General features: G+C 47.2%; 1 protein-coding gene and 1 long non-coding RNA gene across 2 annotated transcripts in view; one reads left to right on the plus strand and one right to left on the minus strand.

Annotated features, from left to right (window-relative positions):
* Window positions 1-2: 2 nt before the first annotated feature.
* On the plus strand, window positions 3-6,667 carry LOC310694811. The gene is made up of 2 exons (XR_014519824.1): window positions 3-180; window positions 1,193-6,667. It is a non-coding gene; the product is annotated as an uncharacterized lncRNA (long non-coding RNA).
* The window catches only part of LTBP3 (latent transforming growth factor beta binding protein 3), a 40,828-nt gene continuing 19,573 nt past the window's right edge, over window positions 5,001-26,255 (minus strand). Inside the window, exons 8-28 of the mRNA XM_083478185.1 lie at window positions 25,696-25,887; window positions 24,841-24,857; window positions 22,640-22,718; window positions 22,381-22,476; window positions 21,247-21,372; window positions 20,974-21,108; window positions 20,752-20,880; window positions 18,932-19,051; window positions 17,547-17,669; window positions 16,552-16,674; window positions 15,323-15,442; window positions 14,449-14,577; window positions 14,115-14,276; window positions 13,095-13,178; window positions 11,181-11,309; window positions 9,729-9,866; window positions 8,460-8,600; window positions 7,674-7,835; window positions 7,019-7,096; window positions 6,057-6,188; window positions 5,001-5,521 (exon numbers count right to left, since the gene is read on the minus strand). Coding sequence (XP_083334311.1) covers window positions 5,370-5,521; window positions 6,057-6,188; window positions 7,019-7,096; window positions 7,674-7,835; window positions 8,460-8,600; window positions 9,729-9,866; window positions 11,181-11,309; window positions 13,095-13,178; window positions 14,115-14,276; window positions 14,449-14,577; window positions 15,323-15,442; window positions 16,552-16,674; window positions 17,547-17,669; window positions 18,932-19,051; window positions 20,752-20,880; window positions 20,974-21,108; window positions 21,247-21,372; window positions 22,381-22,476; window positions 22,640-22,718; window positions 24,841-24,857; window positions 25,696-25,887 — 2,567 coding nt within the window. The 3' untranslated portion in view covers window positions 5,001-5,369. The remainder of the gene's footprint in view (window positions 5,522-6,056; window positions 6,189-7,018; window positions 7,097-7,673; window positions 7,836-8,459; window positions 8,601-9,728; window positions 9,867-11,180; window positions 11,310-13,094; window positions 13,179-14,114; window positions 14,277-14,448; window positions 14,578-15,322; window positions 15,443-16,551; window positions 16,675-17,546; window positions 17,670-18,931; window positions 19,052-20,751; window positions 20,881-20,973; window positions 21,109-21,246; window positions 21,373-22,380; window positions 22,477-22,639; window positions 22,719-24,840; window positions 24,858-25,695; window positions 25,888-26,255) is intronic.

The following is a 26,255-nucleotide window of genomic DNA, read 5'->3' on the forward strand; positions in this document are numbered from 1 at the left end:
CTCTGATCCACAGACTTATAGTAGTTAAAGTCATGCACACGCTGCTATATTCCGGGTTCATTTGAACCACACACCCTCTCCGTCGCCTCCCTAGTCGCGAGGGAAGGAGAGAAGCTTGCAGCAAACCAGGGATGCGTGCAGGGCCGGATTTAGGTTTCATGAGGCCCTCAGCTACTGAAGGTAATGGGGCCCTTTATATGTCCAACTGTCCTTTGTCAACAACAAATTGTTGCTGTTTTTTGTGTTGAATATATGCTATATGCCTGTTGTCTTTGTCCATGGAGTTTTCTAGACAGGGATACTGGAGTGGCTTGCCGGTTCCTCCTCCAGGAGAAGGGGGAGATAAGGAGAAGGGGACGACAGAGGGCGAGATGGTTGGACAGTGTTCTCGGAGCTACCAGCATGAGTTTGACCAAACTGCGGAAGGCAGTGGAAGACAGAAGTGCTTGGCGTGTTCTGGTCCATGGGGTCACGAAGAGTCGGACACGACTAAACGACTAAACAACAACAACAATATGCTATATGGTAATTGATGGACCTAATAGGTATCTAAAGCCATCTGCACATGCAGAATGTAGGCACCCTATATATAGAAATGAGCAAACCAGTGATATTCTAGCATAGCTGTCAACCTTCCCTTTTTTTGCGGGGAAATTCCCTTATTCCAGCGCCGTTTTCCGCTGCTTCCCACTGCTATCCCAGATTGTTAGATATCCTGTAGACTGTCCCCGGGACAGGTGAGGCTGCTGATCCCTTATTTTCAAATCTGAAAGTTGACAGCTATGTATTTTAGGGAGCAGGCTAGCAGGCGGGGCCCATTATTTACATCATAGGAGCCTATACAACACAAAACACTGTTGCTGTATGTAGGTTTTATTTTATTTGTTTTTTTATCTTATATTTCGTAAATGTACATCCAGTTTTTTCCCCTTTAATTTTTTTGGGGGCCCCCAAGAAAGTGGGGCCCTAATCTATAGCTTGTTTAACTGGTAAGTAAATCCAACACTGGTTGTGTATCATTCCTGCTTCTCTCTAACTTGCGTCTTCCGTTTAAAATTTAAGCTTAAATCGGCAGTGGCGGTTTCGGCCGCCTTTTCTGCAACCGGAGGTGTGTTTTGCATGCGTTCCCCCCCCCCCCCAATTCCTTTTGGCTGCAAATGGTCAGTCACTTTCTGGCTCCACCTCCTCGCAGGGATATCAACCGCGAGTGGACTACACTGCAGGGTTGTCGTAAGCCTCCCCCTCCCTTCTGCAGCGGTGGGGAGAGAATTGTGGATTTCGCTGGCATCTGTAGCACACTTCTAAACTGCAGAGAAAGTGAACAGAAGAGAACTTAGCAGTCAAACATCCGATATTCACACAAAGTAAGATCTGAGACTTCTTAGCAAAGTTTCTTAATCGGCTACAAGCAAATTAAAAAGGAAGGAAGGAAGGAGTCAGTGCTAACAATCTGAAATTGTTGGGGTGCAACACTAACATTCTGGAGTTTCTCTATTGCTTCTGATGGGCAAATCTCAATTTCGCTTCTGGAGATTTTATTTTATTTTTTTTAAAAGGATAAAGCAGCCTTTTCTGGCATGGGGGCAGGGGCGGCACCAGAATGCTGAAAAATCCAACCTTGTCCAATTGACTCCAAACAGGTGCCAAAGTTTAGTGCTGGTTTTGTGCAGCAAACTCCACATTTTGTGCCAGCTCCCAAACTGAGTATGGTAATTGACAGCCAAACTGGGGTCTTAATTAAGTGGCCCAAAGACCAACCTTGTCAGATTGACTCCAAACCAGAGCCAAAGTGATCTGCTGGTTTGGTGCCGCAAACCCCTCATTCAGTGTGCGCCCCCCCCCCCCAAACTGAGTGGGCTAAGTGGGTACTTGTTGGCTAAGCTGGGACTTAAGTGGGCCAAGTGGGGACTACAGAGTCAGTTTATTGTGTTTTAGCAAACAGCCAATATACACATTAAAAATGATAGCAATAATGATGATATGCATTTGTACTCCTTATCCTTTTAAAAAACCACATCCTTTAAGTTTTGTAGCGCAGATCTGCAGAGTGCTACAATAAATTTGAATGTTCTGAAAGATATGTACAATACTTATCTGCATCAGACAGCAAAAAAACCCCCACAGGTCTTGGCAAGGGATGACCTTCCCTTCTGCGCTCTTAACAGTGGGTAGACATAATTGTTTCTAATATCATTATAGAAAGGGCATTCTTCTATTGACACTGAGGACTCAGGTACATTAGTTTTTTTTAAATAGTGTTTAAAATGCATTATAACACTGTGACACCAGATGGCACTGTAGAGTTCCATCTGTCAGCAACGTGATTTCTAGTCCCATTATGAGGTTTGCAACGCATTTTCCTGAAACGTTTTTCTGATGTGTCTAGAAGATCCAGCCCGAGTTGCAGCCACAGACTCTTTCTTAGGAATTCCTTTATGTCAACCCATCCAATCTGCTAATGGGAGAACATTTAATCTTTCCTGCGTAAAGGCTACCTTCATTTTAACATTTGTTGTCTACCAGATATCTTGGAAGAGAATCCAAAACTCATGGCAGCCAACCGCATTTCACACTTCCATGAGTTTGGGCATCATCTCTACCAAAATTGTTTTTAAGTCAGGAAAGCAGGACCATTTTAAGAGCTTCAGCTTTAATGGGCCAATTATTACACCCAATTACACATGGAGTAATGCTATTTTTGTAGAAACAGGGACTGACAGGAGTGTGGGCAAAAAATTATTTTGTGCTATCTCCAGTGAATCTAAATTGGCCATAGCCCACAGTAATGCTCCCTATGGCAGTTTTGGCAACACCCTGTCTTGTAACTTGGGCTGGACCAAGTTGCCCCCTTTTGTGCGATGGAATCAAGAGTCCATTTAAAGTTCTACCAGCTAACAAGGTGCTTGACTGAACCTGTGCAGACCATTTACCTGTCCACTGGAAAACCACACCAAAGTACTTGAAAGAGAGTACTTAATCCAGTTTATTTCCATCAAGTGACCAATTGTGAATTTTCTTGGATTTACCAAATATCATAACTTTTGGGGGGGGGGGCGGTTGGTAATTGATAAAAGAGGTGTTCATTCTTGCAGTACAAACTGAACCAATTCAAGTCTGCGCAAGCCCAATTGGGCATAAGAGACCAGGATAACATCATCTGCATAAAGGATATTGGAGTATTTCTGATTTCCAATTTTCACTGGGAAGTAGTGCTCACCTCTCAGAAACTCAACTACTTCAATTATAAATATATCAAAAAGAAGGGGGAGAGGAAACACCCTTGTTTTACTCCTTTTGTGACTGGAACAGAGTTGGATAAATGACCCCCGACAATTCTAACTTGCAGAGGTGTACCAGAATATAGCGCCATTATACGCTTACATATGCTTTTATATGCCATTATATACCTGCGTATCATTCCCCATAGATTGTAGTTTGTTTGGTCCAAAGGCATTCCCAAGAGATAGAATCCAAAGCAGCTTTCAAGTCAATGAAGGCCACGTAAACATGTCTCACAATTCCAGCCAAGTATTTATCAGTGATGTAATTAAAGCATAAAAGAGTTTTCTAAAGTCTGCCTGGGCAAAAAGCCAGCTTGTCCTGACATTAGCAGAACATGATCTTTTACCCAATCCACTAGTTTGTCAAGGAGAGATACATCTTCCCTGGGACATCTAACAGGCTAATTGGCCTATAATTTGCTGGGTTAAGACCCTTTTTAATAGATTGGTACCACAACAGCTGATGACCAGCTTTGGGGGGGGACGGGACTCCAGAACTGTTAATTAAGGAAAATAATGATGCAAAAATTGGGGCCCACCAGTCAGAAAATACAAAAAAGGTGCTGGGAGACCATCTTCACTGGGGGAACCTAAGTTGGCTAGGGGGGCACTTATATCTATCTTGTACAAATTATGTTGTCTTTTGCTATTTGGTTTGTTTGTCTATTGGATTTATGTAATGCCTTCCTGCCTTCATTAGAAAGATACCAAGTCAGACCAGTGGTCCATTTAGCTCTGTGTTGGCTACACTGACTGGAAGCAACTCTATGGTTTTCAGGGCAGCAGGTGTCTCCCAGCTCTACCTGGGAGATAGCAGGGTTTGACCCTGGGCCCTTCTGTGTGCAAAGTAGATGCTCCCCCACTGAGGTACAGTGCTTCATCCAGGACACTCTAACATGTCCTCCTTCACCCCCTTTGCTTTGTTTTCTTCCTCTGGCAGCCCCCATTCTGTGCCCATGGAGCATGCTCAGAGATTTTGGAGTATCCTCCCTCCCTCCCACTTACCTGTTTTAACTAATGTTTTCCCCCCACATATTGGGGTTTCACCAAAACTGCTCACACCTCCTTGTTGTGCATCAGCATAGGTGGAAGTGGGGTGAACCTCCAGCCCATGAAACTATCCTGGCCAATGGGGGGGGCGGTCCTAAGTGGGCTCTAAAGGCCATTTCCCCAAACCATGCTGACCTATCAGCTGATATTGCCTGAAGGGCGGGGTTCAATTCTGCAGGGGGCGTGTTTCACCTGTGCATTCCCTGCGTGGCACACACTGCAGAAGAAGACCCCTGCAGGTCAACTTCCACGGAGGGGCAGGACTGCCTTTCTATCAGTCACCGGATGCCATCCTGACACCAAATGATGGACATGTCGGTAGCCCTGCTGAGTTCGATAGTGTTGCTTTGGCAACAAAGCAATCCACATTCAGATAATGACTTCACTAGAGAGTATACAGGTTACCCCATTCCAAGCACAGCAGCATCTTATTCAATTAATGCTCGTCATGAGCATGTTTAATGCCCTTTTTATTCCCCACCCCACCCCAAACCTCCCACTGACTTTTTATTTATTTATTTGCAAATTGCAGCCTTTCCTTGTTGTTAACAGAATCGGACGACAGAAACTGTAACAGGATCTTCCTCCCTTTTCTTTTTCCTTTTTTTTAATTGGCTGATTAACTTTGAAACTTGTTTGTTTCCCCCACCCCACCCCCACCAACATCTATTATGTACAAAAAAAGGAATTTTATTTCTGAAGCCTACAGAAACAAGTGCAAACCAACTGCAGTTTTTTTTAACCCTAATGATAAATATCCGGTGGGTTGGGGAGCGTAAAACGGGGGACAAGGGAGCCAGCCTATATAACAAAACATCAAATCAATGCCCCTTCATCGTAGCCGGTACAAAAACAAACAAAGAAAAAAAAGAGTCCTCAAGAATGTCAGAAATGCCTTTTTGGTTCCAGACAAAAATGTCCTCCTAGCCCAGTATACAGTTTCCGGCAGCAGGCAGCCAAAAGGTCGCCAGGGCAGGAGGGAGGGCGCTGGCCTCCTTATAGCCGCACTCTCTCCTTCGCTCTCCCCACTTCATCCCGCTACCGCTGGCGCTGGGGGATGCAGATCCCATGGGGCCGAGAGCGGACATAGCCCAGCTTGCAGGCACAGCGGTAGGAGCCGCTGGTGTTCACGCAGCGTTCGGTTTTACACAGAAGCCCTCGGTGGTTGAGCTCCAGGCACTCGTCAATATCTGAAAGGAAAAGAAATAAGGAAAAGAAGAGGGGGTGGGCAGCGCCAGAACTTGGCACATTTGGGCAGCTGCTGAGGAACCCAGTGCCATGGCAGGTGCCCACTGCTGGCATCTGTCTTGGGCTCCCTTTAAATTTGCTTTCCCAACCAGAGCAACGGCATTTGAGTCATGTCCACTTCCCCACCATATCTCCAATCTAGCATCACTCTGGGGCATTATGGGAAATTGCAAATGGCCACCCGACACTGCTGCCCAAATGCCACAGGTGACCAGGTAAGCCCCTCAGAGCTCACCAAGAGAGGTGATGGCAGTCCACGCTTTGCCCAGCACGCCCACACCCCAAAACCATCTGCAGACAGGAGATTGGAGTCAATTCCCTAAAAAGAACCCTGGATGATATGGGGTCAGAAGGTGGGGGTAGGGGTGGGGCATTTGCACACAAATCACTGGAGTCTGGAGGCATTGTAATGTACCCTCTGGCGTTCAGCCTGGCCGAGAGCGCTACGCATGCTGTGGAAAATCAAGACCCTCTTACCCAGACAGCGGGTATGGCTGGCATCGAGCTGGAAGCCCGGGGAGCACTCGCAGACCAAGCCCTGCTGGGTGCGGACGCAGTGGCCGTTCACACAGCGGCATTCATCAGAATCCTCTTCGGAGCTGTCCACATCTGGGGTGGGGAAAGAAGCAGGAAACAGGCTAGTGTCCAAATAATGTTGGATGCTTTCACCTTCAGGAGGGGCTCAGTGAGAGAAAGGCCTCAAAATAGAAGGGGGTTTTTTGGGAGGGGGAGAAGTAAAAAATGGCACATCCTTCACTTTATTTTGGCTCATTTTGTATTAGAAGAAGAAGAAGAAGTTGCGCATCTGATGGGTTACCCCAGCCACTCTGGGCAGCTTCCGGCAAAATATAAAAACACAATAAATCATCAAGCATTAAAAATTTCCCTATACAGGGCTGCCTTCAGATGTCTTCTAAGAGTCATGTGGTTGTTTGTCTGTTTCCAGCCCCTCCTACTCCCCTAAGTGATAGCTGTTGCAGACAGACTGACTGACTGCCCCTGAACACCACCCCTGTCTCCATTTATTTCATAAAATTTATATACCACTTGATTTAAAAAAAACACAAACTCAAAGCAGTTTACAAAAAGAATGAAACAATGAAATGATCAGTAAAACAAAAACAAGATCCAGTTAGAAGCAACTATTTGAAACATTCAAACAATAATTAAGACCAGTGATAAAAACCAGATTAAAACACATGCTAACGTGCTACATGTCTGGACAGGCTTGCCTAAATAAAAATGTTGGGCCCCCCAAAAAGTATGGTGACAGCGCCCACCTGAAGTCAATTGGCAGGGAGTTCCAAAGTGTGGCTGCTTCTGTACTAAAAGATCAATTTCTTACCAATGTGGAACGAGAATTATGTGTAACCCATAACAGTGCAAGTTCCGCAGATCGGAGTGGCTGAGTGGGCATAAGGCAATCTTAAAACTCTCACCTTTGTGCACCTTGCCAAACAAAGCGCTGAAGTCCCAAAACGAGTTGCTCTCGCTTGGAGTGGACTGGCAGTTAAGGCCTGGGGGAGAAACAAACAACACAGGAGTCCTCGTCACCTTGGGCCACACCTGCTCCCAAGTCACCCTCATAATGATAGGCAAAAAAAGTGGGCACAAGCGTTATAATTTACAGGGAAAGAGTGGGATATGCCAGGGCTCATAGCCTAGCCCCAAATGTGTAAGAGGGGGATGTGGAACAGTATGGAAGATATGGGTGCCACTGAGCACACACAGAGTGTTTTCCATCTTCCCACCAAAGAGGAGCTTTGGTGGGAAGATGGAAAGCACTCTGTGTGTGCTCAGTGGCACCCATATCTTCCATACTGTTCCACGTCCCCCATACTGAGAAGAGTTGGATTTGGCATATGAATTAAATCTCTTCACTCTCTGCATGCTCAGAGTCACTCTGCTTTTCAGGATTCCTGGGCCCAGACATTGCTAAAGGAAATAGTTTCATGTTGACACTCTGGGCTGCTTCAATAAACTTCCTGGTGTGTGGAGAGGTCAGACCCTCAATGCTGAAGGGCACTTTTCCCCTCAGCCAACTACCCCCATCTCCCACTCCTCCCTCCCCATGAACTCAGCGCTCACGGTTACCTGAGCCACGCAGTGGGCAGACATGGCAGTGGTAGCCCCAGCCTTTGCCGTAGCGGCAACAGCATTCCTCGTAGCTCAGCTGCTGGCCATTGAACGGAGAGGAGCACATCCCGTCCTCCCCTCTCTGCTGCCAGCAGACGTCGCGAAGGTCGGTCACCCTGTCTGCAAAGTGGGGAGAGGAAAGGGTGGGGCAGTTTGAGGTTTGGCTCCATTTGCGCACAGAGATTTTCTTGGTTTTTTAAAAAGGATTTCTATATATATAATTGTCTATTATATTTTCTCCTTGACAATTTAAAATACTCATTTAAACATCCTTAAAATATCAGTGACTTCCCTTCTTCTCTTTCCATGGTTCCTTTTGCACATCATTAATCCCTGCATATTTTACAAAACCTAAACCATTCAGTATTCCATTATTGCATCCGTCAAAACTTATTTACACTGTTGAATTTATCTTAATGCTGTCAGTGTTTTCAGATGTACAGTTTCCCCCCATATATTCAATAAATGTTTTCCAATCTTCTCTAAATGTATGTTCTTCTTGTTCTCTTATTCTATGTGTTAAATCTGCAAGCTTTCAATGTTCTGTAGATTACTGACTGCTGGTTTAGCAGATGCTAGTTTTACTTTGATTTGATCCTAATGCTCTTTAACATTGTTTTTTTTTTAATTTTATGTCAGTGTTGTGTTTTATGGGTTTTTCTGTTTTTGTTGTTTAATCACATTGACCAAATAACTTTTTGTTACTAGATGGGTATAAAAATGCTGCAAATAAATAGAGCTGACCTGCTTGTGTCTCTGGGAGCTGGCACTCCTTGCCACTGGGGTCCAAGGTCAAGGGAGGCGGGCATTCGCAGGAGAATGAGCCGATGGTGTTGGTGCAGTGCCCAAGCTTGCAGACCCTGGGGTCCTGGCACTCATCCAGATCTGCAGGCGACAACCAGGGAGCCAGCTGCTCACTCCTACATGGGTCTCTTTATGCATGTCCCTGCTCCCAAGCCTATTCTGAACCCTACAGCCCACAAGCCCCAATTGCTCGGTGTTCTTGTTCTCTTCCACCCTTCTGTTGCTACTGAGGTTTTGCCCTGTGAGAGGTCTTTTTTCCAGACTCAAACTGGCAAAGCCGACTTCTTAACAAGGTGGCCTTTGAAATGAATTCCTTCAGCATCAGAAGAGCCTGCTGAATCAGGAGAATGGCTCATCTGGTCCAGCATCCTGGGCTCACAGTGGCCAATCCGGGGCTTGTAGGAAACCTACAAGCAGGTCCTAAGCACAAGAGCCTGCTCCTCCCCTGCGGTTTCCAGCAACTGGTATTCAAAAGCATTGCTGCCTCCACTGTGGAAGCAGAGAGACTGTGAAAGCCATCGATAGCCTGTCTGTTTGTCCGAATCCCCTTTTAAATCCACCCAAGTTGGTGGCTGTCACCCGCCTCACGTGGGAGTGAGTTCCATAGTTTAACTATGTGCTGTATAAAGAAGGGCTTTCTTTGGTCTGTCCTGAATCTTCCAACATTCAGCTTTTGTAGGCTGTCCGCGGGTTCTAGTGTTGTAAGCCAGGTTGGGGGGGGGGACTTTCCTCTACCCACTTTATATCTTTGCCATGCATAGTTTTATAAAAGTCTATCACAGGGGTCAGCAAACTTTTTCAGCAGGGGGCCGGTCCACTGCCCTCAGACCTTGTGGGGGGCCGAACTATATTTTTTTGGGGGGGAGGGATGAACGAATTCCTATGCCCCACAAATAACCCAGAGATGCATTTTAAATAAAAGGGCACATTCTACTCATGTAAAAACACGCTGATTCCCAGACTGTCCGCAGACCGGATTTAGAAGGCGACTGGGCCAGATCCGGCCCCTGGGCCTTAGTTTGCCTACCCATGGTCTATCATGTCACCTCTTAATTCACCTTTTCTCCAAACTAGGAACCCCCAAACATTGCGTCCTGGGGCTTTCTTAAGAGCGTGCGGCAGTTAGAAACCAGCCTCAAACCTCCAGCTCAGAGGTCCACTGGGCAAACCAAGCACGTGCTTTTCAAGAATGGAAGGGGCAGGACTCACCAACTTCACTGGCTGGTATGCATTTCTTACGGTTGGAGTCATAGGTGGTGGAGGCAGGGCAGGAGCAGCGGAAGCTCCCACGCGTGTTCTCACAACGCCCGTTGACACAGTTCGACTCGTCCAAACACTCGTCCACATCTAGGAGAGAGACAGGATTGGAATTCAGGTCTTGCAGTTTCTGTATTCCACACACACTTAGCGAACTTTGCCTCGGAAGACGAACAGTGGAAGGGCACTGGCGGCACAAGGCCTCAGTACGGAAAGCGCACCTTGGTATAAGAACGCTTCCGGAACGAATTAAGTTCGTGGACTGAGGAACCACTGTATACAGTGGTACCTTGGGTTACAAACACCTCAGGTTACAAACACTTCGGGTTACAGATTCCGCTAACCCAGAAGTAGTACCTCGGGTTAAGAAATTTACCTCAGGATGAGGACAGAAATCGCATGGCGGCAGCAGCAGGAGGCCCCTTTACTAAAGTGGTACCTCAGGTTAAGAACAGTTTCAGGTTAAGAACGGACCTCCAGAACGAATTAAGTTCGTAACCAGAGGTACCACTCTCTGTGTGTGTGTATCAAAAAGAATGGCAGTGCAGTTCTTGTGGGCGCAGATCATACTACTTAGTGCAACTTTCCCCCTCTCCTCTCTAAAAAGTTGACACACACAGATATCTTGAGCGTTCAAGGCCTACCGTTACACCTTTTTAGCTTCCACACGCCCTTCACTACAAACCTTTGCCAAATGACACACTGCTTTCACAACGTGTTGCTTGTTTTCCGAGAGATTTTTAAAAGCTGAGCTAGAAACAATCCGATCCGAATAACGTTATCGTACTAGCCGTTGGCCACACCAAATCCGAATCAAAAATAAATGCGAGCGAAAGGGGTGCCTTGCTAGAAACAGTTACTTGCCTTTTAAAAACAAAACACAGTGTTTCTTAAAAAGGTGTAGCGACGGAAATCTAAATATTGCTGTCTTTAAAAAAAGAAAGAAAGCAGCCTGCTAAAGTTGCACGCTTACCTGCCTATCATTATTAATTAATTAATGTCAAAATACGCAAGGTGAAATACTGCAATGAAATATAACCATCAACAAAACCAGAAGCCCAAGCACAGGCTGAGATAAGATAGATAGACCAAGGGTCTGATTCAGTATAAGGCATGAGCATAGATCAAGTAAAACAATAGAAATACTTAACTAACTGACCGATCACATTGGTTCTGCCTAACAAAAGTCCTCCCAACAAAAATCCTGGCTACGCTCATGGTATAAGGTGTTTTTATGCTTTGGGTGATAGGTTGTCACCCACAAGACACACACACAAAAATAGACTAGAATTGCCATATTTCCAAAAGTGAAAATCTGGATGCAGTTGCTAAGGGGTTTTTTTGGGACGGACCCCCCCATGGAGTCCTGCAGCTTTCCCCATCATTTTTGGCCCTCTTGCCTACCGACACATTCCAAGAGGTTTGCATCGTAGTAGAAGCCTTGCTTGCAGTAACATTCATAGCCAGGCTGGGTGTTGACACACTTCCCTTCTTTGCAGATCTCCTCCCCAAATAAGGCGCATTCATCAATGTCTGCAACGAAAAGGGAGGAGAGGCTGTTAATCCGGGGAAACCTCACCCACCCAGCAAATCAAATGCAACCTTCCTCAGCGCATGTCCTAACAGTGGCTGCTGGGAATTATAGCTCAAAACCTCCGGAGGGCGCCAGGTTGGGGAAGGGCATGCTCCAAATGAAACCCTAAAATTCTCCATATCGTTGGGAGAATTTGCATTTCGTCAGAGCCGGCTCACCCGTGAGGCGAGGCAAAGCAGCTGCCTCAGGCGGCACGCACATTGTAAAATGCAAAGGAAAGTCGTAGACTTCCAGATCATCACCATTTCAGTAAATGTGAAGGATATATAACCATTTAAGCAGCATCTGACAGTTAGATGTAATTATGAATATCCCAAAGTTTGAGCTGGATGGTTGTGGAGAGAAAGTTTCACTATTTTGGATTGATTGATTGATTGATTGATTGATTGATTATTAAAAAATGTGTTGTTTGTATGTTTGTTTTTATAATGTGATTCAGACTTGGACACCAGCCAGGAAACCCTGTTATGGAGCAATCAGCACATATAAATCATGCAGCTGCTGAGGTCAGGAGAGCAAAGTATCTATGAGGACACAGTAATGTCAAAGCAGACAGTGCAATTATAGGTCTGCTCAGAAGTAAGTCCTACTGTTTTAGTGGCACTTACTCAGAGGTGACTATGGGACTGCAGCTTGCCTATGTTATAAAGAGGGAAGACAAACATGAACTATGTTCCTAATACTGTACAGTGGAAACCATTTACTGAATATTGGGTGAATAGGGCAGATACATTGAAGGGGGTGGGGGTGAATGTCTAACCTGTGGACCTCATTAGACCACCAGGTGTCTGAATTTGGCCCACAAAACCATATTGGGCAAACCATGCCCAATACCAGGGACAGAGATCTGTGATCTCTTTATGTTGGAGAGAAAGGTTTGGAAGAGAGCCTTACTCTCTCGTAACAGTTAGCACAGTGGTGATAGCTACCAAGCCCATTAAAACTTAGATTTTACATCTGCCCTCATCCACCTTTGAACAAACATTTCCCACAAAAATACTTAGGCCAGGAATATATTTTAGACATGTAAGCTTTGCAAATGAGTGAAGATTTTACTCACAGAGTTTAGGAAGTTACAAATCTCCATCCGTTAGCGGTAAAATAAAGAAGAAGAAAAAGGTTCCAAAAGACTTAAAAAGAAATAACTTGGTTCCCTTACACACACAAAAAAATAATGCAGAAGATGCAGGCTGTGAAAATCTCGTAGAGAGATTTTTCATTCATGTGTTTTTTTCTTCAGCTGGGAGCCATGGAATGGAGTCATGAGTGGAGCAACAGGAGGACCACTCACTCCTTTGTTCATTGGGCTCCACTCCTGACACTCAAGAGCCTTCCTTGCATCTTGACCCCACATCTCTCCACCCAGACAAGCAAGAGGCTTCCTCAGAGTCCAAGAAAACATTCCAGCCAGGCAAACGCACCTGAGGAGGGTGTCAGGGGGAGGGTGTGGTCTGGGGAGAATCCGGAAGGCCAGACAGAGGGGCCAGGAGGGTCATTTTTGGCCCTGGACCTGAGTTGCCGTGCCCCTGGGTTGAACAAATCTTTGGAGTAGAGACTCAAATCATCCCTGATCATGGGCTCTGCTGGCTGGGTCTGCTGGGAGCCGGAGTCACACAGCATCTGAGAGTCACAGGTATGGGCAAGGTGGGCCACCCAGTCAAAATAAAGACACACACACACACACACACGACATCTCTTTGTATGTCATGGCTCAAAAGACTCACCACGATGTGCTGGGATGCCATAGTTGAGGATGGTGTCATCCAGAATGAAGCCTTTGCCATCCGGGCAGAGGGTATGGAACTCAACTATGTGGAGTGAGGAGAAAGAGAGATATATATAAAGCTGGTAATAAATAACCATCAGCCTAAAGGTACAGGCTCCAAGGGCCACCCGCTCTGCAACATTTCCTGCTTGGGAAGATTTATCCCTTGCTGGCAGTTGGGGATTTTCTGCTATCCTAAGAAGGCCTATTTTGCACCATTTCTCCTTCAAGCACAGCACTGTCTGCTCCGAGGGGGAGGTGTCGGGCAGAGAGTATCGAATAGCACAAATATTATTTATGTGAAGACAACTTTTTTCTTTCATGACTTGGACTTGGGTACTTAATCCATATGCACTTATTCTACGTGCCTATTGCATGGTTTTGTTTTCATTTTCACCTGCTGTTATACCTGCTGTACTTTACAAAAGAAAGAAAAGGGGAAAAACAGAGTCGTTCCCAAGAGCTGCTGCTACCTAATGCTTTTCCCTTGAGATGTTGGGGGTCTTCTGCAGCTGAAGTGGATACCCCAACACTGAGCTAAGGGAACCCTTCTCCCCTAAAAGCTGGTCTGCTGAGGAACAGTACAAGGAAATGGAGAAGTATAAAGGCTGCCTCATACAAATTCTGGTCCATTTAGCTCAGTATTGTCTACACCAGGCATGGCCAAACTTGGCCCTCCAGCTGTTTTGGGACTACAGTTCCCATCATCCCTGACCACTGGTCCTGTTAGCTACGGATGATGGGAGTTGTAGTCCCAAAGCAGCTGGAGGCCCAAGTTTGGCCATGCCTGGTCTACACTGACTGGCAGCAGCTCTCCAGACTTTCATAGTGGGAGTCTTTCGCAGACCTGCAAAGTCCTGCTCTACCACCGAGCTATGGTTCTTGCCCTGTATTCAAAGGTGACAGGAGGAGCTGTCACCATCACTTATCAAGATATCTTAACGAAACACCCTCCATGCAGCTGTCCCCTCAGACTTACTAGAATTGAGCACAGGGCAAGGGTAGATTTCGCAATGGTCTCCCCAGCCTGCCCCAAGCGAGCAGCAGCACTCCTGGCGGGTAATGTTGGTGGCGAGGACACTGTCGCAGAAGACGGTGTCGTCAAAGTTCAGGTAGCACTCCTTTTTGTTGTGTGGCAGCTCTGAGGGGAAAGAGAGGGAGAGAAAAGTCGCTCGCTTCCACACAAGAAAGAATCATCGCCTCTTTCAGGCCTGCCGGATTCTCACCCACCGTGACTGAGGCACTTGGCGAAAGAAAAAGCTCTCCCCCCCACCCCCAGTGCTCTCGCCACCCCCCTCATGTGCCACGCTCACCCTCGCAGCTCTGTTGGTCTTCAGAAGGAGCAAATCCATCATCACAGACGCACACGAAGGACCCCTCAGTGTTTTCGCAGGCCCCGTGCGGCTGGCAGAGGTCAAGGTCTTTCGCACACTCGTCAACATCTGGGGAGGCAACGCCACGCATGTTGGTGCTGCAGGCACAAGTTGCTCAGGGACACAAGAACCTGGAGCCTCAGAAGTCAGTCCCCCCCCCTCCCCACTCACCCCATTCCAAGCCCACTGTTGGCAAGGTGTGTTAAGTAAGTATAATTATTTAATTCACACTGAACTGGAGAATGCCTATGTGTATTGCTGAAAGGGTTCAACTGGAAGATTCCACTGAAGCGAAAGAAGAGCTCTCTAAGCACCTGGATGAGTTGGTAACTGTTGTTGTTCTCTGTCATATGCCTGGCTTAGATCCCATGAAAGAAATAGTATTAAACTCTATGCACATGTCAGGCTGTGGGTCTCTATTTTTGTATGTGAGTCTTTCTCTGAAGGCCACAGAGAGAACAAAGGAGGTGTAAATGGACCTCTACAAAAGTGAACAGAACTCCAGGGAAAATGAAGGCTGTAAAGAGTGTGAGTGAGTGAGTGAGTGAGTGAGAGAGAGCTTTGCTTCTAGGTCTGTTTATTCCTTATAAGATGTTGGGCCTGTGCAGGACATGCACAAGTTTTTGCATGAAATTGTCAGGATGTATCTTTGATGTTTTTGTTCTGTTTCAAAGAAAGCTCCGCAAGTAAAGCCTGAATCAAACTTATGGGTCTAAACATTGTTTTATTCCAAAAGGGGTCAGTTTTTTATGCACCCAGTTGCTTCAAGCTCTGCAGTATTAATATCTGCAATAAGGTGAACTGCCTCACTCACCTTGGCACTTCCGACCACCCTCCAACTGGTAGCCGGCCCGGCACAGGCACTGGTAAGAGCCCAAGGTGTTCAGGCACTCGCCACCAACACAGGCTGCTGGGAAGTCACACTCATTCAGGTCTGCAGGGACAGGAGGAAAGGAGAAGGTACTTGCCTGGAAAACCTGGAAAACCCACCCTTTGTCCCAAGCCTAAGAGGTTGGCTGTGGTTCCTCAGAATGAAAAGGAGCATGGTACCTGCTCAACGGCATTGTTCTCGCCTCTGTGTTAAGTATAATTGTTTAATTGACACTGAAATAGAGAATGCCTTTGTGTGTTGCTGAAAAGGTTTGACATGGGGAAATTCCACCGGAGTGTACTAAGCTCTCAAAGCACCTTGATGAGTTGATAATTAACTGTTGTTGTTCTCTGCTAGCTAACACTGGGGGTGTTTAAATTTATATCACATGTGAGCTGTTGAATTGCAAATTTGCCATCTTGGAAGGGTGGTGGTGGAGTGTTAGTTCCCAGGCTCTTTGGGAGTAAATATATGTCAAAAAGTCTCCTGAAGAGAAAACAGCTCCAGACAAAATGGAGGCTGTAAGGCGAGAGAGAGACCTTTGCTTATAGGCCTGTTTGGAATTATCTTTTATTTCTAAGATGCTGAGCCTGTGCTGGACAGCACACGATCTTGCCTGGAATTGTTTGCATGCATCTTTGAAGTTTTTGCCCTGTTCTGAAGAAAGTTGTGCGAGCAAAGTTTTAAAATAATATCTGATGGGTCTCAACAATGTTACATTCCAAAAGGAGTCAGCTTTTATGCATCCAGTCACTTCAAGCTGCACAATATTAATATCTGCAATACTCTAGTACTACTTTTTGTGCTTGAGGGCTGACCTGCGGGACTGAACATGCATTCCGGGCCTCAGTCCTGCCGGCCATTAGTGGGGAGTACAAAAACGCACACACAAGCCAACCTCTTCATAAGCAAACCTCTCCCCTCGTTCTCAGGAGGGAATACACAGCCAAAGAATCCCATCTCTAACTTTCAGAAGCATGGTTCATTGTGTTTGAAAACAGAGGGAGAGGAGGGTCTCAAGCCTGCGATGCAGGGAGGACGGCTTCAGCTCCTCAGGCACTCTGCACAAGCTCAAGGGAGCTACTTCCTTATGCTCCTCCTCAGTGTCGCAGGTGGAATCCAAAACTAGTCCAATAATCCAAGCCAAAAACAAAATCCCAGGCCGCTCTCACCTTCACAGCGTGGCTCATCCTTCACAGCCTGGAAACCCACGGGGCACTGGCACTTGAAGGATCCCAGGGTGTTCACACAGGAACCATAGGTACAGAGAGACCCATTCTCACATTCGTTGATATCTGCATGGAGAGAAACAAATCAGCCCACTTCTTCGGTGTTTCCGCCTCGCTCAGTCTTCTCCCAGCCTTCCAGATGTTGTGGGACTACAACTCCCATCAGCCCAGTGTTCTTAGGGATGAAGGAAGTTGTAGTCCAACAATACCTGGGAGTGCCAATGATTCCCCATCTCTGGCCTAGTCAAGATTGGAAGGAAGTCCTTTCCTGGACAGGAACATTGCTTTTATGACATTTTTTATCCCACCCACCCTGTAGCCAAGGGAAGCATACATGGTTCCCCTGCTTCTCCCTCCACCTTATTCTCACAACAGCCCTGTGAAGTTGGCTAGGCTGAGAAATAGTGACTGGCCCAAGGTTACAAACTGAGTTTCATGGCTGACAAGAGGTTCGAACTAGAGGTCTATGTTATGAACCTCCCTGTGATCCCTCTCCCCTCCTGTGGTTTCTAGCAGCTGGTATTCAAAAGCACTACTGCCTCTGACTGTGGCAAGAATAGCTGTTGTGGTTATTAGCTGGTGAAATCCTTGAATTTGTCCAATCCTCTTTTAAAGCCATCCAAGCTGTTGGCCATCACTGTCTCCAGTGGAAGTGAGTTCCACAGTCTGTGTGAAGACGGACTTTTTTAAACTGTCCTGAATCTCCCAATATTCTGCTTCATTAGACATCTATGAGAATTCCTGGGCTGTTCAAAAATGGTGCTCTGTGAACAGATCATTAGGGTGGGACCCAAGATTTGTGGCACTAAATCTGCTTGGGTGACCATCTTGGCCTCCCCCTTGTCATTGGCTGTGCTGCTGTGACATCACAGAAACCAGCCTGTACAGGTTCCCTCCCACCAGGAAGCTCCGTGCACCAGGGAGGTGTGGGGAATTACCAAGACAGCTGTGGGAATCAGGTGCAGGGAAAAATCCGTCGTCACAGATGCAGAGGAAGGAGCCATCAACATTCTTACACCGGCCGTGTTTACAGAGCGTGCTCTCGGCACATTCATTCACATCTGCAGGGAGAGTAACCCAGGGAGCTTCACTCCTTGTGCCCTGAGCAACGGAAGGAGAGCTCTGCTGGAGGGCTTTGTGAGGACGGAATGGTCTTCTTTAGTCTGATTATTTATGTCTTTTATACACCACCTTTCTTCAGAAGACCAAAAGTGTCAGGGACTGTGCTGAGGAGGGCTGCACTGAGGAGGAATGGTGGGAACCTACCCCTGCTCCTGATCAGGATCCTGAATCTTCCCAGGAGCAGTGGGACAGTATAGATTTGGAACAGTGGTTTGCAGAGGGACATAGTTCAGAAGACAGAAGTTGTGAAGTACTGGGTGGTGAAGAGCTAGGAGAAGAAGAACTGGGAGAGAGAGAGTTAACAGACTCCCTTTAACTGAAAGGTGTCCATCCGCTCAGTGCAAGGTCAAGGAGAGCAGAAAAGGTGGCAGCACAGAAAGCACAGTGGTTGTGAGATCAGGTTGCAAGATGCGGTAGTGATGTGAGTGACTAGTGGGGAAGTGGGTGGAACCGTTAATTGGGAGCACCTTCATTCCTAGGAATGGATTCTTGGTTCTCTCGCTGTGATCATTAAAATCTCTAACTGGTAAGAGACTCCTTTCGCTTTGTTCTGCTTATCTACTGCCAAAGAGGGGAGAAAGCCGAGTCCCTGAAGCCTGATAAAAGGCAGTTTACAGCACAAACGTCACTTCACAGTATCTAGGGCTGAACAACAGCGTCCAAAACTGGTTTCAAGCCCATATCACACGGCTGTCAACTTTTCCCAGTTTTTAAGGGAAATTCCCTTATTCCAAATAGGATTCCTCGCAAGAAAAGGGAAAAGTTGACAGCTATGCCATATCATGATATTGGTTTCGTAACTTCTGACCTGGTGTGTGTGTGTGTGTGTGTGTGTGTGCTATGCAAAAATCACAATGCAGGAAATAAAAAGGAAGCCAGCCCATGCCTCTACATAGCTCCATCCTTATTTCAGACATTGTGATACATTGGTATATTGGGATGTTTAGCTGGTGATATATCGCCCAGATATCGCCCCACCCTAATATCTATCCAACGTAAAAATATAAATGATTATACAAATGCAATTATAATACTATGAACTACATGATAAAATATACGGATTCTCGTCATGGCAACAGCATCAAAAATAAAGCAGGGGGAAATCAGCAGCAAGGTTTCCAAACCAGGGCTGGCCTGCCCAGGAGAAAAAGAGGCTGAGCCCAGCAAAGCCTTAAGGCAGGGCTCAGGCCTTGCTTCTTACCTCCACACACACCATTTCGACCCCGGAAGCCTGGCGGGCAGGGGCTGCATTTGTAGCTGCCGGGACGGTTTTCACACTTCCCGTCAGGGCAAGTTCCAGGGTCAAGGCACTCATCAATATCTGGAAAGGAAACGGGGTTTATTTGTTTGTTTGTGGATTTTTATTTTTTAACTTATCAGTGTAGCCCAAATAACAAAACAGGGGTTCATGAGACAAACCCATAAAAACTCAACCCAACCCATGTTGGCACGAGAAGTTGCATTAACAAGCAGAAACAATAAAGCTGATTATCTTAGATGCTTGCCACAAGATGCTGTACAGACAGGTAAGTCGAGAGTACCATCACCATAAGGAAGGAAGGAGCGAGAAGTGTGACGCAGATGACTTACAAGAGATGCAGAATAAACCCCTAGCTGAAACCATTTGTGAAACAAGGAGTACCAAGGCTGCATCTACACAGCTATGAAAAAATGCAGCTCTGAAAATGATTTTTTACAAACCATTTTATAGCTCAACATGGGAAATTTCATTCAGTTCTGATTCCAGCTCTACAGCGCCATCTGGTGCCACAGTGTTACAACACATTTATAACTTTCTTTTTTACTAAGGAAGCTAAGTTCCAATAATAAAAAGCTGTATATTAAGTCAAGGAAAAATTTCAACCAGTTAGATGTTACTTATCCCAAATTTATTGAGAGGCTTGTGGAAGAGGCAAATGTAAAGTTTTTGCTTTTGTTTTGTTACGTAAAATTCCTCCAAAATGAGAGTCAAAAGAGGTAGCCTTTGTTCTTCCTTTCAGAAAACAAGGGTACCAGGTAAGTTTTTTGGGTAATGCAATTTTCCATGTTAGTCCACCATAATGAGGTGGGAACGATGGTTGTAATCAAAAACAAGATTGAAAGGAAAGAAGGGACACCAGAGGGAAACTGGAAGCGGTGAGAAGCAATTAAGAGGGCAGAATAATATAATAATAATTTATTATTTATACGCCACACATCTGGCTGGGTTTCCCCAGCCACTCTGGGCAGCTCCCAACAGAACACCAATAACAATAATAAAAAAGCGACAACATCAAACATTAAAAACTTCCCTAAACAGATGTCTTCTAAAAGTCAGATAGCTGTTTATTTCCTTGACATGTGAAGGGAGGGCGTTCCACAGGGCGGGCGCCACTACCGAGAAGGCCCTCTGCCTGGTTCAACAAATTGAACCCAGGCCTATGCTTTGGCTCTAAATTGCCTTGCAAACAAGATACTGTCTACACCAGTCCCACCAAATGGAAACCTACAGAAAGACTTAAATAATTCCGCGGAAGTCAGCCTCCTCAGCCTTCCCACCCCTCTCTAAGGCTCCTCTTCTCCAGGGTCCCCCCCCCCAGTCTCAAGCAGCTAATCTTTGTCCTGCTCTTCTCATTTCTCTGTGTGTGCTCAGAGACCAGAGGGGAGGGAGCTGGTCCCAGCCAGCAGGAGGGGGAGACTCCCTGGACTCTTGCACAGCCTACCTCATCTGCTCTCTGCCACAGCATTTTCCTGTTCACTAAACCCTGTTGCCTCTTCAGCTTCTGACTCCTCCCAGTCTGCTACCTCTGACCTCTCCTCAGTGTCAAACCACCAGTCCCCTGTCTCTGAGCCATTTTCCCCAGGGTGTTTGCTGGGTGGGGGACAGACAGACTGCCTCCCACAATTCCTCTGCATGCAACCAGGAGATGACAGTTACGCTATCATAACCCCCCCATTTTATTTCCCACTGAATCAAAACGCAACCTTATTTCTGCAGTGCTTGCCACCCCTACCCCCCACTCATAACCCCACCCATTGTACCTTCACAGAGGAGCTGGCGGGAGGGCTTGAGCCGGTAGCCTGCATGGCACTCGCACTTGTAGTGTCCCGGGAAATTGATGCAGGATCCTCCGTCCCCACAGACTTTGGGCTTGGCACATTCATCAATATCTGGAAAGGGGGAAGTGGGGAAGGGTGCCATGAGTGGGGCGGAGGGCGGGCCCTGGAACCTCTCACCATCCCCAGGACCCACAAGTGTCTCACCCACGCAGGACCGCACTCCCTTGTGGACCTTCAGCTGGTAGCCACGGTTGCAGTGGCAGTTGTAGGAGCCGCCGGTGTTCATGCAAACGCCCTTCCCGCTGCCGCCGCAAGGATCCAGCTCACACTCATTCACATCTGGGGAGAAGAGAGTGGGGGGGGGGGAGAGGAAGGCGGAGGAAGGGCAATTGAGTGGTGCAAGGTTTTCCCAAGCAGCAAACTTGTCGGGGAGTGGGGAAAGGGATGTGCGTGCATTTGAGGAAAAATGCCCCTTACCTACACAATACCTGTGCTGGGGATGCCTGCGGTATCCTTGGTAACAATGGCAGGTGTAGCCAGGGCTTGCAGGGATGCACTCGCCGTGGCCGCAAATATTGCGTCTCAGTTTACAAATGTCCGTCTCTACAGGGTGCGGGAGAGAGAGATATGGGAAAACAAATATGCTTTAAAACATGGGAGGCCCTTATCATGTTCCTGTTACTTATACCCTCCACATTAACTCCCTACAAGTGGCTTACATTAACAGAGACCTAAGAGGGGGGTAGTGGCTGGACGAGACCAAAGGTCAGCATCTTGTTTTCCGCAGTGGCCAACCAGATGCTTCAGTGGGAAACACCCCCCTACTGAATCTGGTGGGAGGGCCTTCTCGGTAGTGGCACCCACCCTGTGGAACGCCCTCCCACCAGATGTCAAAGAGAAGAACAGCTACCAGACTTTTAGAAGACATCTGAAGGCAGCCCTGTTTAGGGAAGCTTTTAATGTTTAACAGACCATTGTATTTTAATACTTTGTTGGAAGCCGCCCAGTGACTGAGGAAACCCAGCCAGATGCGTGGGGTATAAATAATAATAATAATAATAATAATAATAATAATAATATCATCATTATTATTATTTTAAAAAGTTAAAGGACCCCTGGATGGTTAAGTCCTGTCAAAGGCGACTATGGGGATGTGGTGCTCATTTTGCTTTCAGGCCGAGGGAGCCGGCGTTTGTCCACACACAGCTTTCTGGGTCATGTGGCCAGCAGGACTAAATTGCTTCTGGTGCAATGGGACACCGTGACAGAAGCCAGAGTTCACGGAAAAGCTGTTTACCTTCCCGTCACAGTGATACCTATTTATCTACTTGTGCTGCTATGCTTTCCAACTGCTAGGTTGGCAGGAGCTGGAACAGAACAACAGGAGCTCACCAGGTTTGTGGAATCGAACTGCCAACCTTCTGATCGGCAAGCTCAAGAGGCTCAGTGGTTCAGACCACAGCGCCACCTGCGTCCACCCACCGGTTGCTGGAAAAGACAGGTGGGGACAGTGGGTGTTGCACTCCAGCCCTGCTTACGGGTTTCCCCTGAGAACCTGGTTGGTCCCTGAAAGAGCAGCCCGTTCATCTTATCTTCTTCTGCCGAGCTCACCTGTCACCTGCGTGGGGGGCATGTCAAATTCGCTGACGTTCTTGTCCTCTTCGGGATATTTCACCACAACGGCGGTCGTAGGCTTGGCGATCACGGCTGTAAGCCGAAAGAGAGAAACGGTTGCAGGCTACGAACATGGCACTGCCGGGCTCCTAGGCAGCAGTGCCTCTGAGCAAAGGATGGAGGGGGGGGAGAGTTTTGCAGAGAGACTTCTCACACACCAGGGCCCCAGGCCAATGAAATTCCTGCTCACACTCACCAGGGTAACGGGGTCCGAAGGTGGGGGTGTTGGCGAAGAAGACGGGCTGCTGCTCCGAGGTTGTCACATAGCTGGGCAACTGGAAATGGTTTTTTGGGGGGTGGAGGGTCGGGTGATGAAAGAAAGGGACAACATTACAGGGCAAGGCAGATTTGTATGTGGCTAGCCCCCTGGTCACATAGGAAGTGGCTGTGGATGAGGCTGGCCTGCTTACCCATCTAACCCAGTATTGTCCGCACTGACTGGCAGCAGCTTGCCAAGGGCAGACCTAAGCAATATATTGCTCTGTGCGAGGCCAACATTTTATACCCTCCCCCCAGCCCTCGCTTAAGGTGGGCTTTGGGAAGGAGGCACAAGGCTCTGGCAGGGTCCTAGAACCCTCCTGCCTCTTTCCCAAAGCCTGGTAAATGCTTGCCCAGCTTTGGAAAGGAAACAGGAGGAGTCCAGGAACCCTGTCAAAGCCCTCACGCCTCCTTCCTGAAGCCAGGCAAGTGCTTACCAGGTTTTGGGAAGGTGCTCTCCTTGGCTGCTCGCCCAGTGCAGCTGCCCTAAGCCCGCCTCTGTTCCCACCCCCTCAACCTGATCCTTTTTTGTTGCAGGTATCTTGGGGGATTGAACCTGGGACCTTCTGCATACCCAGCAGGTGCTCTAGCCACTGAGCTACACTCCCTCCCCACCCCGCTCTTTCCCTACTTTGCAGGAGGGATTCCGTCAGAGGACTGGAACTTTAGGTTTGTGCAATTGAAGTGCTCTGGTGCAACAAACCCACTTTGTTGTTGTTGTTTTTTTTAAAAAAGGAGTTTCTGCAGTTAGGGGAATGAAAGAAGAAACGCACAGGGAAATGTGGGATAAATGGTAGACTTACAAGGTGTATAACAGGGGTAGGAAACAATTTTGGCTGGGGGGCCCCAGATCTTTCTACCTCCCCGCCCCACAAGGCAAACATTGGCAGGTGGACAGGACAAGCCACCTGCCAATCACATGGCATCATTATGATGTCACACAATTGATGGGTGGGATGTCCTATCACAGGTGGGAAGAGGAGTGTGCAGCCAAACTGAGTAAGATTTAATTCTCTCTCTCTCTCTCTCCCTCCATCAGCTGATGTGTTGGGGAGTTAAATCCTGCTGCTGCTTTGGCTGCAAGCGTCTGATCCCTACTGGGAACACCTGCACAGCCAAAGCAGAATCGAACCTCACCCTCCTGCCCATCAGCTGTTGTCAAGAGCAATGCTCACTGATAGGCAGGTGGGAGTGGTTTAGAAAAAGTGGTGGTATGGGCCAAATTCGGCCTGCAGGCTGGAGGATCCCCACACCTCTGGTGCTTCACCTCTATATAAACAAATAAGGCTGAATGCTCAGTTGTTGTACACTCCGCGAACAAATCGGCACAAATGTTCAGCAAAGAGCAGGCGCCGGGTATCTTCCACATACACTCTGTGCTAGCAAATTGGAAGGAATGCTCAATAAACAGTTCATCTGGAACCCACCATGACTGGCACAAATAATGTGGCTTGAAAGCCTAAGGTGCCTCCACTTCCTATTAAATATAAAAATGGGGCCCAATCCAGTGGGCAGTTCCCCTGAGTAAGCCCCACTGAAATCAGCAATTCCATTCTTGCCCGGCTTCCCATTGCTTGCACAGAAAAAAACATCTGTTGTGTACTAATTACTATGCCCAGATGGCAGGGTCAGCCTGCTTGCCACTTATTTTTAATGTCATTTGAAAATTGACACCAGAAAAGGCCATTGTCACCAGGATGGTTTTGTCCCAGATTCAACACACCGATACTTTCTAGGTTGCTGAAAGTACTAGGATTCCACTACCAGAAGGGTCATAGAATCATAGAATTGTAGAGTCATCACAAGAGGGATGCAGGGATCTTTTTGCCCAGCGTGGGGCTCGAACCCACAACCCTGTGATGCTCTACTGACTGAGGGTCACATCTGAATAAGTGACAAGTTTGGCATTAGACTGCCTTTAGAGAACCAGCATGGTGCAGCAGTTAAGAGTGACAGACTAGGGCTTGTGGGAGACCAGGGTCAACCACCTTGAGCTCCTCAGAGAGAGAGTGGCCTTATCGTTGTAATAATAAATAATATAATTTTAAAAAATCACAGCCAGTTAACTTCTTTTCCACCTCATCTTACTAGAGATCGCCACCGACTCCTTCACGGTGCAGCAATGCAGCTGACACTTACCATAGCTGGAGTTATGACTGCAAGATACAAATAAAGGAAGAAATAGGTTAGAGGTTTTAAAGAAAGTTCAGACAGACAGACAGACAGACAGACCCCGCTGCAGCTGCACTGACATGGAGGCAGAAATGGGTAGAGTTTAATGCAGCCCTCCTCCATCACCACCCCTACTCCCAGGAAATCTCACACATGCAAACACACACATTCTAGACCAGGTATCCCCAACCTGGTGCCCTCCAGATGTTATTAGACTCCAACCTCCCATCGGCCCCAGCTAGCATGGCCAGTCATTGAGGGTGGGGTGGTGACACCCCTTCTCCTATTTCCTTCATCTTCATTGTGAGATGAGAAGAGTGACAGCTCCCACTTTTACTATGGAAGAAGTCACAGCATTACATTATATAGAAACCCAGGGAACTGTGGTTTGCCCTAACCAAAGTCATTTAACAAGTCAGGACCTGAAGTTGGGGTTCGATCCTGCTTTGTTTTAACTGGCTTTTGTTAAAACAGGGTGGGTAGTCCCTCCAGATGTTACTGGACTCCATAAGCCCAAGCCAGCAAGGCCAATGGTTTGGGCTGATGGGAATTATAGCCCACCAACATCTGGAGGGCACCAGCTTGGGGAAGCCTGCTCTAGGCAATGGGGGAGTAAAAATGGGGATCACAGCCTCTGTAATAAACACACACCCGGTACTTCATTCAACTTTATAGCCCACCAACCTTCCAAAATTTAAGAAGCAGATGTTTCATTCCATGCTATGAGGGGGAAAGAACTCAAAGATGCAAGTGGAAGAAATCCACTTGCCCCACAACTTCAGGAAGCGTTCGGCTTGCCTGCCCACCCATTTGGGAACTGACCTTCTGGCTCCTGCGAGTCGCTGCCCACAGGTGGGCGGGTGGGCGGCTCCACGGGTGGTTGTTGCTGCAGGTCTGTGTTGCCATCTGGGTGGATCTGGAGTGTGAAATCGCTCTCGCCTTGGATCGTCAGAGTCTGGTGTGAGGTAAGGATATGGTAGCCTTTTCCTGCAGGGCAGATCTCTCTGAAAGAAGCTGTCCGGGTGGAAAAAGAGAGACAGAAAATTGGTCACACAAACAGTGGCATGACCCTACAATTGGCAGGTGAGGCCTTGTCGGTGGCACCACTGCCGAGGGCTGCCCAGTTGGCGCTGGCCTGTGACAGGGCCTTTTCAGTGGTGGCTCCCTAGTTGTGGAATACCCTTCCTAGTGATGTACACCTGTCCCCATCATTATTAACTATCAGAATAAATTTGAAGACATTTCTGTTTGCACTGAATGTACTTATGGAGAATCAATAAAAGCATATTAAAAGATAAGTAAGTAAAACATTGAAAAACAGACTGAACAGTACAATAGCATGTCTTTGGTGTTTTCCAAATGCCCAGGGAAAACAAAAATGA

This window comes from Podarcis liolepis (assembly GCF_965112155.1).
Source record: "Podarcis liolepis genome assembly, chromosome: 15".
NCBI lineage: Eukaryota > Metazoa > Chordata > Lepidosauria > Squamata > Lacertidae > Podarcis > Podarcis liolepis.